At 32.6% G+C, this 16,842-nt stretch overlaps 1 protein-coding gene across 5 annotated transcripts in view; it reads left to right on the top strand.

Annotated features, from left to right (window-relative positions):
- LOC128236302 (carcinoembryonic antigen-related cell adhesion molecule 5-like) overlaps positions 1–16,094 on the top strand; it is a 53,261-nt gene extending 37,167 nt beyond the window's left edge. For all 5 annotated transcript variants that reach the window (XM_052951195.1, XM_052951193.1, XM_052951191.1 and 2 more), the window contains 3 exons: positions 5,136–5,171; positions 8,787–8,860; positions 14,833–16,094. In XM_052951195.1, the coding sequence (XP_052807155.1) occupies positions 5,136–5,171; positions 8,787–8,860; positions 14,833–15,018 (296 nt within the window). In that variant the 3' untranslated portion in view covers positions 15,019–16,094. The remainder of the gene's footprint in view (positions 1–5,135; positions 5,172–8,786; positions 8,861–14,832) is intronic.
- The last annotated feature ends 748 nt before the right edge of the window (positions 16,095–16,842 follow it).

The following is a 16,842-nucleotide window of genomic DNA, read 5'->3' as shown; positions in this document are numbered from 1 at the left end:
TGTATATATATATGCTTAAACATTTCTATGTTGTGTAAAAAAGCATTTTTTTATCATACACACACGCGCTCCCCCCACACGCACACGCACACACACACACACACACACACACACACACACACACACACACACACAGTGATGTCCCTTGTTAATGTTTATAAAATTTAGTTTATTTATTTGAGGAAAAGAAACAATGATTTGATATGCGTTGTTTAGGCTAGATGTGTCTGTCTTGTATCTTAGTTGTTTAGACTATTGAGTACTTCCCATTTTTTATGTGGGTTTCAAACTTATCATTGTTTAATGCTATTTGCTCTTCTATTTTGATTCTTAATTTCAGATAATGCAAAAATGCATTGAAAGATAATTGTCTGTCATTACATTTTGTGGAGTTTATATAAAATTTCATTAAGATAATTAAAAAATTATAGATATTACTGTACTTGCTTTTTTTTACTATTCCTAATAGGGCTTCGTGTTTGTAAATTGTTATATCCATTGGTGTCAATGCAATAAAGTTGTTTAATTTGTTCCATAGCTGTTGTGTTTTTTGACACTCCCAATATAAATGTTCAATTGATTCTACATTTGAATTGCAAAATGTACATAGACTGCAGTCAACTAGTTTGAGTTTAAACAACAATTTATTAGTCGGTAGTATTCTCATAAGGAATTTGTAGTTGAAGCTACGCAAAGTTGTATCTATCGTTGATTTGTAAATGTTACCATATATAGTTTTCCAATCTAAATTTTCACTAATATCCAGAGTTTCTTTCCACTTTGTTTCAGAAGTCGGTTGAAGAATATTTTGCAACAAAATCGAGTACAAAAGTTTGTTTGTTTGTAATGATGTTTCAACTTTTTCTTTAAATTGTTGAATATTAGTTTGAATAATCCCATCTGTAGTCAGCTGTGTCTTAATATGTAATGGAATTGACCGAACAAGTGTTTGATACTTTATAAAATCTGTATTCCTTATGTTGTATAGGTATTCTATTTGATTGAAATCGTAGAAATTGTTTGTTTTATAATCAAAAATATGTTCAAGATATTTGATACCCTTTTCATACCATTGTTTGAAGAACAGAGTGTTTCCTATACTGCAAATTGTTTGGTTATTCCATATCACTGTTTTAGCTGTTTTCATTGAGTTTGAGTCATGTATTTGTTTAATTCTACTCCAGGCTTTGAGGACATCATTTATGAATGAACCTTCTCTTGAAATTTTGTTTATTATGCCATTGCCTAATTCACATTCAAAAACCAATTCATTTCCATAATTTATAAGCTTCTTTTTAAGAAAAAATTCTATTGACTTTTGTTTTTGTCGTCTAAATATCTTTTGACCCAGACAGCTTTAATGGAGTAAAGAAAGAGTTCAACATTTGTGAGTTTTAGTCCACCGTTTTCATGGTTTTGGTACATAATATCTCTTTTTATTTTGTCTGGCTTCTCGTCCCAGAGGAATTTGAAGATAGATTGTTTAATATTCTCAATAATATACTTGCTCGGATTTGCGAGCACAGTAAATGGGTAGATGATTTTTGGTAGCGCATATGTTTTTACTACGATAATTTTACCCATTAATGTTAGTTTCCTATGTTCCCATTGTTTAAGTACTTTATGAAATTCGTTGACTTTTTTATTCATATTTTCATCTATTGTTTTTTGTTTGTCATTATAGAATGTAATACCTAAAGCAGTTGAGCATTCTGAAGTCCATATAAATGGTTTATTTTTACAGAGCCTTATGTTTGTGTTTTTTAAGGTACCCACTCTAAGAATGATGGATTTATTTGTGTTGAGGTTTAGACCAGAACATTTTGAAAAGTATTCCAATGAATTTATCAAAGACTTAAAAGAGTTTTCTGAGCCATCATTGAAATACGTTGCATCATCAGCGAAAAGTGATTGTTTTATTTCTGTTTCACGAATTTTTATTCCCTTGATTTCAGCGTTTTGTTTTATATAGCCTGAAAGAATTTGTAGACAAATGATGAACAAAATGGAAGATAGCGGGCACCCCTGGCGTACTCCTTTTTCAATTCTGAAGGCCTCCGATATATGGCCATTGTTTATTATTATACTTTGAATATCTGTATAGAAGAGTTTAGTCCATTGAATGATCTCTGTGCCAAAGTTGAAAGATCGTAGACTGTCAAGTATAAAGGAATGATCAATACTATCAATTGCTTTTTGAAAGTCAGCAAAGAATAGGAGTCCAGGTTGTTGTTTTTCTTCAAGATATTGCATAACTTCTATGATGAGTCGAACATTTTCGCCGATGTATCTTTCTTTGATAAAACCAGTTTGCTCAAAATCAATAATTTTAGGTAGTACTTTTTTAATTCTATTAGCTATTGCTTTCGTTGCTATTTTGTAATCAATATTTAATAGACTGATTGGTCTCCAATTGGAAAGGTCTTCTAGATTTTTACCGGGTTTTGGAATAAGTGTTATTATGCCTTGTTTTTGAAGTGGTGTTAGATGTCCATTTATAAAAGAGTAATTTAATTCAATTAATGTGTTTTTAACTCCTGATACAATCTTATCATTTACTTTAAGTTTATATACTGTTTTCCTCTCAGAGTGTTTCTTCTCTAAGTTATCAAAATATTTTGTGTTCTTTTCATTATTTTCAACGTGTTTTGCCTTTGACCTAAGAATATAACCATTAATATGTTCACTACGAAGTTCGTCGAGTCTTTGTTTTTTCTGTATGATTGATTGAGTTATATTGTCGATATTGGCATTGGCTATATTAAGATGTGATTCTAGAGTGTTTATTTCTTTAATTAAACTTTCCTCTTCTGATTTAAGCATTCTTTTTTTATGCGATGCATATTTTATTGTTGTGTTCCTAATTGGACCTTTTATTATTTCCCATAAAGTGTTTGGATTAGTAGATACATTGTGATGTTTTGTTTCTTGCATGCATTTCTTAATTTTTGTCTTATATTCATTGTCTAATAAAAGAGCATTATTTAATTTGAAGTATCCTGGACCTTTGTCGCACTTTAAGTCGTCTATCGTTATTGAGACGATAGAATGATCAGATTTGAATCCTGGTTTAATCAAGCTTTTCTTTACGTAATTTAAAACATTACTTGATATAAGGAAATAGTCAAGGCGGCAGTGTATATGTGGTTTAGAATTTGAATGCCAAGTATATTGCATTTTAGAAGGGTGGAGTAGTCGCCATATATCAACTACATCACAAGGGTTTATTATGTTAAATATTTTATCTCTACATTTTTTATGTGTGTCTGTTTTGCCGTTTCTTTTGTCCAATGAACAATTTAGAATAGTATTAAAGTCCCCACCAATAATAAATGTTTTATCATTATGTTCCAACAAATATGTTTGTAGCAAATCAAATATATCAGTTTCGTCCTTATTGGGTCCATATATGTTAATTAATGTAATTTCATTTTCGTTTAATATGATGTCGACTGTAAGGAGTCTACCTTCTTTAATTTCGATGTGATTTACTAATTTTAAATTGGTTTTGGGGTTGATAAGAATTGCGACTCCTATGCTATTTGAACTGTTACCACTAAAAACACAAGGTCCATCCCATTCGTCTTTCCATTTTGATTTTTTTTTGTTTTGAGCAGTGTACTTCCTGCAGTAATATAATGTCATAATTGTTATTTTTAATCCATTCGAAAATTTGTTTTCTTTTTCCTATGTTGCCTAAACCTCTAACATTTAAAGATATTATTTGAGTTTCCATTTTATATATTTATGAGATAATTTTGATATAACGACACATTTTAGCCACAACAAAGCACATATTGAGTCACGGTTGATATAAAGGAATGTCATATAAATCTTAATTTATGTATCGGCAAGTGCCATAGATCCAGAGTATTTGCATATGTTTACACGTGTAAAAAATGTTGTAATGACAACCCAAGCATTATCACGATGTGAGCATAATGCTAGGCAAGGTTTTAACACATTCAATAAGACAGTGTGTTATAAGAGAACACTTCGTCAATTGATCTCAGCTCAATGCAATCACGTGTGACAAAAACATATTACCTAATATTTAAATTAAAGCTTATGGCATCATGGTCCCTACAACTTTATTTGGATGCCTGATAATGTCCTTCATCAGAGAATCTTTTCTCGCAAACTGTAGAAGTGTTTCCGACTATTTAACCAGTGTTGGAAAAATATCTTACACCAAATTGAAGATGGGTCGCCAGTTATAAAGTGCCAATCACATAGGTTTATGGAACTTAATTCATGACATTTCAAACATGTAAATTTAAACACATATTATTTATACATAGATCTTAGGAAATTTTTGACAACGAGTTTGAACAAAATATTGCGCTTTATGACGCCTGATTACACCGAACACATGCATGTTGGTACAATGTACAAACCGGAGAGAAACATAATAAGCTCTGCTTTCGTTTTAATCCGCCTCAATATTTCATGTTTACAATATTATGATAATGTATGATATGTATTATGTTGAATACAATATGTTTAAACTAATGTAAACAATTTGATGTTTTTACTTCAAATCTGATATAATTTAAAGACACGGTAAGTTTTGTGACCGGATTTCGCACCAGCCCTACGCCTAATATTTTCATTTGCATTGGAATGATATGATTTTTTTCTTGTAATGGTAACACGACCAACCTGTTATAAATCAAACCACTGTTATCAGCAAGAGTTTATGGCCATGTGCGTAGGTTGCAAATGTACGATCACTGGCCGAGGAACTGCTGGATTTGACACAATTATGGATAAATGTTTATGTCACCAAAAGCGATGATATTTCAAATATAGATAATGTCAGTCAACTCTACAACTGCTTTAGTTAGTGATAATTGACGTCGACTAGTTCACCTTTCAAATAAAATGAATGGCGACATACACCAAACGGATCATGCTAAATCAAAGAGTAGAACAACTCGCTTTTACGTTGCTGATGATGGTCAATCAAAATTCTCATTTGGTGGACATATTCAACAGTTGGCAATAATATAATACATGGCAACTTAGTGGAGCCATGTTGTAGGGTCGGTTCAGTGCATAAAATTGTCAGCACATTGAACGTAAAGTTAATAAGTTTTCTCTTTTGATATTCATTCTACTATTTCATTTTCTAGGCAAGACGTCCGGACAGAAAAACACGAGCGAACAAGGTAGTACGAGTTTAAGTTTAAGCAAATTCGCGCCCAAAGACACATATCTTCTAGTATAAAAAATAGTGAAGATGACTTAAAGAAATATATCGTTAACAAAGTGTTATTTCTCATAGCTACAACATTACTGACTTATATATACGTAAAACAGAATAGTTATGTTTCTTCAAGTATGTATTTTAAATGATCAATATTTAGCAAGCATAATACATTAGTCATTTCATGTAGGTATTTTAAGAGTTAAGTAAAGTTTTTGTAAGAAGATTATACAAAATTTGACTCAACAATTGTTCGCAATTTTACGCAAGACTGAACAAGATTAAGAATGGTTTTAGGTGCCAACATGTTTGACATTATCCAGTCAACAATGCATTGTGGTTTTGTGATATTTTTTTTAAATCGTACTATACCTTATATAATTATGTTCATGCTTTTGGATGATATACGGATTTTTATCATTAAATTGACAGCAGTAAAAATAGTATTCCAGTTTTTCAAACGTTTTCTTGAACTTGAAAATGGACATTCAAACATTTACATTAGCACAACACAAATCACAGACGAAATCGAAATCGAACATAAATTTGATGTTATGTGATCTATTTAATATCTTTCAAGACTGTATAATTTTGTAGTAAGATCGTCCTAAACAAATTCCCATTCTAATTAACTCTTGTTGTTGTTTACCCAACCTTCCCTAATATTTGTCAACAACCAAGCGTGGTTTTCATTCTTGATGTGGAGAACGACATGTTTCCAAGGAAATCAGCTGGTCTCTGACAGTGCGTGATGATTGAACATCCATGTAGCATTAAGCAAACCCTCAAACTTGGAAAACGGTTTCAAATTCAATGTGTATTCATATTTCTTTTTCTAACACGTTCGAACTATTACGCATATCATTGTAACCGAGCACTGGCGCAAACGCTTTAACCATATACACTTTCTAATTCTCGATTACACTGCTAATGAACCCACATTCGTTATATCAAGCACTGAGGATAGTCACCTAAACAGTTTACCCACAACATTGCGACCGAGCAGTGATTTGCAGCCTAACATTCCAATAATGGTTACCTCACTCCCCACTTGTTTACTCCGGATGAAGCTGCTAATGGACCCACAATTGTAATCTAAAGCACTGAGGACAGTCCCCTGAACATATAACCCAACACATTGCAACCTAACATGCCGATAATGCTTACCTCACTCCTCACTTTATAGCTTCTAATGCACCTACATTTGTATTTCAAAACTCTGAGCATAGTTTCCTTAACAGTTGACGCACAACATTACAACTGAGCACTGTTATGCAACCTAAACTGCTGCACACGCTTACCCCCCCCCCCCCCCCCCCTCCCATTTCTATTTCGGATGACATTGCTTGTACAGCCATATTTGTATAATTAAACTCTGAAGATAGTCTCCTTAGCAGTTGACGCACAACATAACAATCGACCACTGATTAGCAACCTAAACTGACGCACCGGCTTACCCCCCCCCCCCCACCGCCATTTTTATTTCGGATGACACTGCTTATACACCCATATTTGTATAATTAAACTCTGAGGATAGTCTCCTTAGCAGTTGGCGCACAACATAACAACCGACCGCTGATTTGCAACCTAAACTGACGCACCGGCTTACACCACCCGCAATCCATTTTTTATTAAGGATTACAATGATTATGAATCACCATTTGCATTCTTAAGCACTGGGGCTGGTCTCTTTAACGTTCTACGCAAAAAATTGCGAACGAGCACTGATTTGAACTATCTCATGTATATGATAGTATGATATTCAATGTTGCAATATATGATATTTGTGTTGAATACAGTATGCTTACACTAATTTCCAACCATTTGTTTTTAGTAATTCAAAGACATGCAAGAACATATCATGTGTTTCCAGTACACAATGAAAATCCGGACCTCAATCACGCTACAAAGTCGGTCACACGGCTCGTTTTTGCATGTGCCCTAGGCCTGAGCTTTTCATCCGCACAGGAAACATAAGAAATTCACCCTGGCAAAGTTTAAATCAAAAACGTGCTTAACATAATGTCACTGGTATAACCAAGTTCATGGCCAAGTGCGTAGGTCGCAAATGAACGATCTAGGGCTGACGAATTGTCAAATGTCGACTAAAATTTATGCCACAAAAAGCGACGTTATTCGATTAAATTATAGATTAATAGCCATTTTCAGTCAAATAATGGTTACGTCATCAGCCTCCAAACCTTTGCGTGAGGTGCGTCCCTCGGGTAGCTACGTAGAAAAGACTCTTTTTAAAAAGAAAGTATTTAAAAAAAACATAATGCAAATACCAATAAAACTTCAATTCAAGCATACAAAAACAGAAACTATATTGATTTTAGTGTAAGATACTACTTTATGTCACCCGTGATCAGAGCAAAGCTATATTTTTACTCTTTGGCTTCATTATTTATCAGACAATCGTGAAATAATAAAAAAAACATTCGTACACTTAAATCAATAAATATTCTAATTCTTATTCAGAAATAACTCAAAAGTGTTACATGGGATTGTTGATTAGTATGAAACATGGTGACACTCAAATATATTTTTGTTGTCGAAATATTTAAATAACATATACAGAAACAAATTAAACAAATGTTCAATAATATATTCGTAAGCATGTTGCAACAAATGCATGTTTTTTCATTAACCTATTGTACGCGAAAAGAAAGTAAAAAAACAACGTATGACGTAAACATTCCCCGTACAGATTATCTCTCGCATTTAGGAAGGTCCCGTTAAGGACTTTTGCTAGTTTACATTGAACGGCTAAAAAGAAGTTACCATACCCAGATATTTAGTGAAGAGCAACTTCGAATGGTTTTACAAAAAAACGTAACACTGTGCGCTTGCAATTTATGTTAAAATAAAATTTAAGCATACACTTCTAAATAATCACTCACAATTTTTTTTTTTTTAAGTTGAAATGTATGTCTTCACATTCCTTAAAACATTGCTTTTGTGCAGCAATTAATAATCAAAACATATCTTTATGAAAATTCCACATGATTCTGACAAAGCGGCGCTCACGTGGCATACTGTTCGACAGACGTCTCTTGTTGTTTTGTTTTAAAAAAAGGTGATACATTCGAGAATAATCTGTTTAGTTAGGATCATTCTTGTTCGATCAATTTGATGTTTTAGGCATTTATTTGAAGTAAAACTACGTCATTTCCAAATAAATCCTATTTAGTGATCGTCACGAAATTACTGCTTCATAGCTTGTAGAGATTGTGATTATGAGTTTAATTTAATAATTAAGTAAAATTTGGTCATGTCATCATACCCTAGAAAACATGAATGCACATTATTTCATTACACTTAGACAGAACGATTGCTTTAAAACTCCTCGCACACAATCTAAGCATGTTTATCTGGGAAAAATACTAGATGAATTCATACTTTAAAATCTATGTGACAATTTACAAGTCATACTTTATTCTTATTGCTGATAACAAAACATTATCCAACGAAATTTACGAAAACTATCACTAACATCGATAGCAATAGTATTGTTTTTAATTTTTAATTTTTAATTTCAATTTTTTTTATTATTAACTTATTATACATTTTGCAGACATTTACGAAAACAGTGATGGAGTAGGCACAAGTGGATATCAATCGACCGGCAGAAAAACATCTACAATCAAGGTATTGTGATATACTCAATCGACAACATTAGTGTGATCGGCACGAATTTTGGGAAGTGGTATATTTATCTATCACCTATTTCTGATTTTGTCTGCTACGATTTCGAAAGAAAGTGTTATTCAATTTGGAGGCAAAGTGATGCAATACATCATAACCGCTTACTATCCGGAAGATAAAAGCTACCCAAGTACTGTTCGGCCTTCCTTAAATAACTCATTTTGTACAACAGAAGTTCCCGGATGACATTATAAGTCTAAAGAAAACTAGCATTTTCGTATGATTTTAAGCGCAGTCTCATTAGCCCTGTTATATCAAACGTACCTTGCCTAGTCTAAACTAATAAATCTATATGCCTAGTCGCCGAATTGTCCGGCCGAAATTGTAGATTGGCCAAAATCGGATATAATTTTTTTGATCAATAACATATTTTCATTCCAACGAAGGCAGGCTAAATTTTGTATGCTTCCTATCTTTTTTCTTCTTTTTTGTTTGTCCTTTTCGTCTTCCTCTTCTGCTTTCCAATCATTTTTGACCGGAGCAGAACGCATTTACTTCTTGAAGTTATTATCAATTAAGTGAAACTTCGAATAGATGGCACTATGCAGTTTTACACTATGGAATAGTCATACCTCTTTGGTATTTTGGTAGAGAGGCTTAGAAAATGAGTTCAAAATTTGGATAATCTATAGGTAAACGTGAAATGCAATTATACGTAGGGCAATAATAATAACTCGTTTTTATATCCACTTTTGTCCAGTGTATATGGCTTTAAAATACATATAGAAAGGAATGGAACATGGCACATTCATATACTTCAATAAAAGGCTTTTCAAACGTATGCATAGTGTAAGGACTATAACTGCAGTCCTTGACAAATTGTGATTGCATTTAAACGTGTTGCTCGCCTAATTAAGAAGGAAGTCATAAGTTTCATTCTATGTCCGGCCTACGGCGTCGTACGTCAATATTTCGCTAAAGCGACATCTCTTAAACCACTGGTTTAAACCTTCGATGGTTTCCATTGAAATCTGCTTGAAAGTTCATGCAAAACTCTAGTTGCCAAATATATTCTTGAGTAAAGCCATAAGGCGAGATCTTAGATACCAGCGGCCAATTGTATAAACGTTGGCAAGATTTAACTGATGGTTTAAGTTGTCCAGCGGTTAATTTTAACTAAGTTGGCCATTTTATCCAAACCGTTTATCCGTCTGTATAAACGCAGAAAATGCAATGGCTAAGACAACCAATTTGGACAACTTTAACCTAACCAAAACTTACAAAAACAATCCCACAATGCACTGACAAACATGGTTTCGGTCAAAGCATGATTACCGCATTTTTCTGTTAGCATCATTGACTTTCTGGGCATATACCACGACATCCCGAGAAGGTCATTGATTTTTAAATGTCATTGAAAGTAATAACATTTGAAAAAGAAATATGACAAAGGAAAAGGGAATATATCATGGTAGCATTGTTATAAAATTACACTTACCTGTTCCAAGTGCATATATCCTCAATATAGAATTCTGTGCATCGGCAGAGTTAATGACAAACTTCATTAAATCTGCCCAACATATTAAAATGTTAAATATTCAACCAAATACCTGAAAAAACTGTCAACAAGGTATCAGCTCCTTCTGTCAATGATAGTTTGATAAATATTACACATGCAACATCTCAAGGGATTAGCTCATTCCGGAAACAAAGGTGTTGAACTTTTACTTTACACAGTAGGCTTGATATTTCAGCATCTAATAATGCATGGACATGCAAACATCATTGTTATAATCTTCATCAAGATACCATAATAAGTTTTAAGTGAATAACAGCTGCCAATAAATTGTATCTGCTAACCCGAAATAAAAAAATCACTTTAATTAAATTGCAATGACATCGTTTATACAACTGTGAACTGTTCTTGGAACAATCAAATAAGTTTTGTATAGGGCCATTCCTATTGATACCTTTTGAATATAATTATCATGTTTTTAATATGTTGACATCAAAACGTATAGATTTATATGTGTTTCTAAATAGTAATTTTGACTGTAATAGTATATGGGTATTATTATTTAATTTTAAACTCAGTTATATTTCAGGTGACTTTTGGTATCAGAACAGACAAATGTTAGTTTATAAATTATCCCTCTCAGCATAATATTATATCACACTTAACTTATTCAATATATAGCCTTAGATAAACCATTATATTTTTCCATTTGCACTTTCCAGGACCACAAAATCAACAGACATGGAATATAATTTCTTGTCTTTATTTTCATAACACTATGCAAACAACATACACATGTATTTAAGATTACATTAATCAAATCTTAAATGTTATTGTTAAAGAGACATGCAAATTAATTAAAATAACAACAAGTCAGCAAAACTACACAGAATCTGACAATAATATATTTATTTAACATATTTATTATAAGAAAACCCTGTTTTTCAACAAACCATTCATCATTAAGACAAAATATTCCCGTAAGGGAAGAATTCGAGACAAAGTATTTGACATCAGGCAGTCAGACAAACAGACAGATTTTCAATATCGTACCCATAACATGTGGTGGGGTAGGCATTCGTAATAATTCCTATAAATTATTTCTCCTTTTTTATTATTTGATATCTTTGTCTATTTTCATTAATGAAAGTTAAATTATGAAGAAGTCAAATATTATATATAAAAATATATATATTTGCTATTATTCAAATGACTGTTTTGAGTATACTGCTTTATGTTTTGGAATATGTTTTCAAATAATGCTATGTATTATCTCACTGCTTTTGTTGTGTTATATCTGGTGTCGGTTTCATTTCCTAGCAGACTTGTGTAGAATTTAACAACACTGGTTCTTCCAACGTTGGCTTGTAAAATCACTCAACTGAAACATAAATATATTATAAATTAATACAATATGTGATGAATAATATATCTATCTTTATATCAATGACATGTTATTCGAAGGATACAGTAAGGTCTCAAATCACAATTATGCTTACATTTACTCCTTTATGTCAGACACACATTTAAATTACATACAACAGAACGGTAGCCATAATCTGGGTGCCTCTACCAGGGTGTATTAAGAGAAAGTTGTAGAAATAGACTTTAGAATGAGTAGGATTCCTTGAAAATGACGTCATTGCTGTCAACTTTTCTTTATGTTTACAGGCGGTTTATTTTTATTGTAAATATGTGCAAATGAAACAAAATGTGCTCACAGCGTGGGTTTATCTATAAACAGGAAGGGCGAGATCTGCAAGCAATTGTTGGTCTCGATCAAGTGTCGTAACTTGTGTAAGATTTTGGAATAATATGCACACACTAACAAGGCCGATATCGTTCTCAAAATGCAGCTCGGGGTCACTGTTTTTGTTCCATGGTTTCGTGGATAAGTTTCATGCATAAATTCGGTCACAAATAAGAAATTGACTTACCTTTGAATTCATGACTATCATGGATATCGATGTTATACAATTGTTTTCTTTTTAGTCAGAGTCCATGCGTCTGTAAAATCATCGAAAGTAGCTGAGAATCGAGCTTTTATTTATGTCTGGTCCGCCATCTTTGTTTTGGATGAGTCTGTTAACAATACTCCCAGAGATCGGTTACATTTTGTCCAAAAGTTATCCGAATCACGTACTGGTTAGGATAACTTAATTTTTATACAATCGCTTTTCGGATAACTTGACCAAACCAGGGAGATAACCAAAAGATAACCGCCGGTTAGGATTTATCCACGTTTATACAATCGGCTGCTGGTTTGTATCATGGCTACGCCCACTTAGTATTATAAATGATTTTTTTTTCACTTTTCGTCCCAAAACTTATGGACTTACTTTGAAAAAGTTGACTTTTAGTTCTTTGCTAGTTTTGCTCATAGTGTGCCCCTTCAATCAAAACTGGTCACACACTGTGCGTTAGTTATTTATGTAAAACTATAAATGGATTTTCTTTTTAAAAACCTTTGTTTTCGATTTTCTAACGTGGACTACTGATTCTCTATAAGATTCCAAATATTATTAGGCTTAAGTCAAAAATGGCCACGCCCTAGAAATCACTAGTTTTACAAAGACTTTTAAATGACAAATTTTTGTCTGTAACCTCTAGATCTAACCATTAGTCAATTGGTATAGAGCCTTGGTTAGTTGCTAGCTAACATTTTTTTCAAATTATGCCTCTTGGGTAGAAACTGGCTATACCCTGGGGGTCACATGTTTAACTAGAAATATATAAGGAATTAACTCTTAGGTTCCAATTCTGCTAGGCATATAGCTTGTATATGTGGTATATAAAATTGATTATGTGTCCTTACCAAGTTTGCTCATATCATACCCCATAGGGCAAGAATTGGCCGCGCCCCAGGAGTCACATGTTTAATTAAGACCTATGTAGAAACTTACAAACAAAATACACTTGTCCAAAATTGCTTTAAAAAATGTAAAAATCCGTCATTTTTTTTTAGAATCGCCGGTTCAGTATTTATCATTAAATCATTCCCTTCTGCAAACATGATACATTGCTCATTTGCCTGGTTCAGGATTTATTTCCAGTTACCTTACATTTGTAAAATAATATATAGTTTTTAGAAAGACAATTACAGATTATCATTAAATACCAACCTCTACCAGACAACCTAATAATAATATACTTACTTGACTAACTGTATGTGGTGTTTATCCATTGGATTCGTTGCAAGCTGCTGAACAAAATGTTTTTCAGTTAGCGTTGAGATAATTTCCATATTTTCCTGCACCTCTTATAAATATATTTATTAAATACCCTACATAAATCCACACGCAAAACATATCGCAAAATACGATAGTCCGTATTCCACTCCAGTGCAATACGGCCGTATTTCACTCTTGTGAAGTCACGTCATAACAAGTATCGTTGCGCGATTTTAAAATGACGTCATAAAACAAAATAGTGCGTCGTTAAAATGACATTTGTTATGAAAACATGTGGCTTTTAAGTGATTTAACCAGTACAATATATATATAATAAAAGGGTTATTAGTATTGCGTTTTTATCCGGAATGTCATATTCGACTCTTGTGCATTTAGCTGATTCGGATTTCACGAGGAGGATACAACCTCCCGCATGAAATCGCAGTACTAAAAACCCTATTATATTTCCTTTATCTCTCCGTCAGCCTGTCCTCCTGTCCAGACATACCAACAGCTCGGGCTGATACGTTATATTGATAATAAGTTCAGTGTTTTTTGTATAATTTTCCTAATGAATATCTCATAATTTCATTTCTTATTTTATCAAAATTTGAAAACTATGCAGTGCTTTTGTCACTTGTTTTCATTGAGGATGGCTTTTGATATAACCACTGTTTACGAATGCGAATGTTGTAACGCTGTCCACATCGTCGTTTACAATGCTAGCTTTTGTTTCAAGCGCTATGCCCTTGTCATCGTGATATGATTCACGTATGACTCTGTTGAGAATATTAAGTGTTGATATTTAATTTATTTATTTCTTCAAGTCGAATCTTTTTATTTTTAGATTACATAAATAGAAGAAATAATAAGAATTGTGATTATTTTTTTCCTGTAATATGCAAAGGGAATCAATAAAACAGGAAGTAATAAATTTGTTGTACTAGTTAATCTTTATATACTTTTATAAGTCATTGATATTATATTGTTATTTATAAACGACCATCGATGTAAATGGTCTGATATAGAAAGAGATTTCCTTTTTCGCTAAAACATAGCCTATGGTCGTATAGTTACGGATATCGTTATATAGCATGTTATAAACTGTAATTTTGTAATCGCAAAACATTAATTCTTAAGTTAAGAATAATAAAAGTGTTTATGTTACCTTTGTTTGTGTTTAAGAACCTCGTCAAACTACATTATTCGGCTTGCAATCCCGCAATTGAACAAAGTACATCATAAATTACCTCTGCATTTATAGCATATGTTACCGATTTAACTTTCAGAAAAATGTGAACCAGGATGGACTCATTTACGCTGATCTAGTGTTTCCGAATCCACCGAAAGGACAGAAAAAACTCGTGATTCATGGTTTAGACGACATGACGGAGTACGCAGAGGTAGATCTTACAAAAAAGGCAGATCCTCTACCTGACAGTGACGAGGAACACACAAATGGCAACACAGAATAATAGTGTGAATGTATTTTACGAAGATAATTCCGATCGGAATAGTATATGATACAACTGTTTACAAAAACAGAAATAAACACTTGTATTATAATGCAATAAAGTTTGATCAATTAACAATCTTCAGAAAAATGTCAAAACGGAAAAATCGCAAACAGCCGGTAGAGGCGTTTAACGTATATTCGTCATAACTAAAACCTCGGTTTATAGTACTACCATATAACATCGAGGAAAGATTCTATGTGAGAAAAATGAGTATGCAAACTTGTCATTTCGTTGATAACACGTGTACATATGTTTTTAATAAGCAAGCTAGTTCTGTATTTTCTATTAAAATTATCTTTTTAGCAGTTTACAGTAAAATACTTTAGTTAATCCAAACTGTTATGATTTTGCTGAAAATACCAAAGCGATAACTTGAAGGGCTACGATTCTCTACTATCTATTAATAGTTTTCTATTTCTCCAAACACATTGTATCTTACAAATGTTGCTTAGTTATGCTTGCAATATAATATCATGAATCGAAACTTCGCAAGTATACAGTTCATCCGGTGATCGAAGTTTAAGACGTGTCCGTTACTTTAATTATGTAGTACATGATTTATATACACGAATTAAGAAAGAAACAGACGTAAAATAGCATGAATTAAAACGAAAAGTCCACCTAAATAATAGAGGCATTCTTCATCTAGGCAAATAAAAGAAATAACTCAGAGCCGCGGACTGTCGATGAAATTTTGAAACAATAACAATTTAGTAATGTTTCATTCTTAATCTTCTATTTTGTATTGAACATTCCTCTGAGATAATTGTATGCATGCATTGAACATAATTCAACAATGCATGTTTGTCTTCTTTTTTTGCAATAACATGTATTTTTGATTCTTGTTTATTCAAACTTAACAATTAAATATGTTAATCATAAAAAAAATATATATATTATTTAACGAAAGTGTGCTTTTAACATGGCTATGTATACAAAACAAATTATTCAATTGCATGATAATGCGCTTATGAAACGAGCTTATTAAATGTGCTTTTAAAATATGCCGTTCATACAATAAAAAATTAATAACATTCTTTTTTTTGGTTCATTATAGTTCCAAATTGTTTGTCTTATATCAACATGTAATATCAGGCTTTTAAAATGCTGCCCTGGAACCGCCGGCGGAAAAATGGCAACATCTTTTCAAAATCCAGAGGGAACTATTCAACTGGAAAATAAAGGGGGAGACGTGAGCAGTTATTACACCTGGTCGAGATATTTTGCAAATAAACTTATTGTTCAAGTTTGGTGATGATCGGACGAAAGTTCATCGAGCTACAGAGCTGATAATATAACATGTTTGTAACTTAAGTAAATTATTGGTAATAACTCAAACGCAACCGAAGATGGTTTTCAAAATTTGGTCGTGATAATTTGTTAAAACAGGTACTGTTCAAGTTTGGCGATGATCGAAAATAAAGCGCCGTCTACATAAAATTTTGTAATAATGGCAATTCAACGGCAAGTTCACGTGGACATAATTACACATTGTCGATATATATTTAGTTTTTTGCAAGTTTGGATATGATCAGACAAAAACATTTGAGTTAGAGGTAGAAAGATAGATAGATAACGGGTGAAACGGGTGCATATAAATCTTGTTAAACAAATAACTGTGCATCAAATACAAACGGCAACACGCACAATCACATTGACTTCCTGATCCGTCACCATTACAAACTTTAAAGACTTTCGAACTAAAAACGTATCAATTATTCCTGATCCTTTGAAATTGGGTGTCTTACCATCATCGGATCAACAATCCTAAATTCATTAAAA

This window comes from Mya arenaria, chromosome 5 (genome assembly GCF_026914265.1).
Source record: "Mya arenaria isolate MELC-2E11 chromosome 5, ASM2691426v1".
NCBI lineage: Eukaryota > Metazoa > Mollusca > Bivalvia > Myida > Myidae > Mya > Mya arenaria.
The sequence above is the reverse complement of the archived record's forward strand: the minus strand, read 5'-3'. Positions and strand labels throughout refer to the sequence as shown.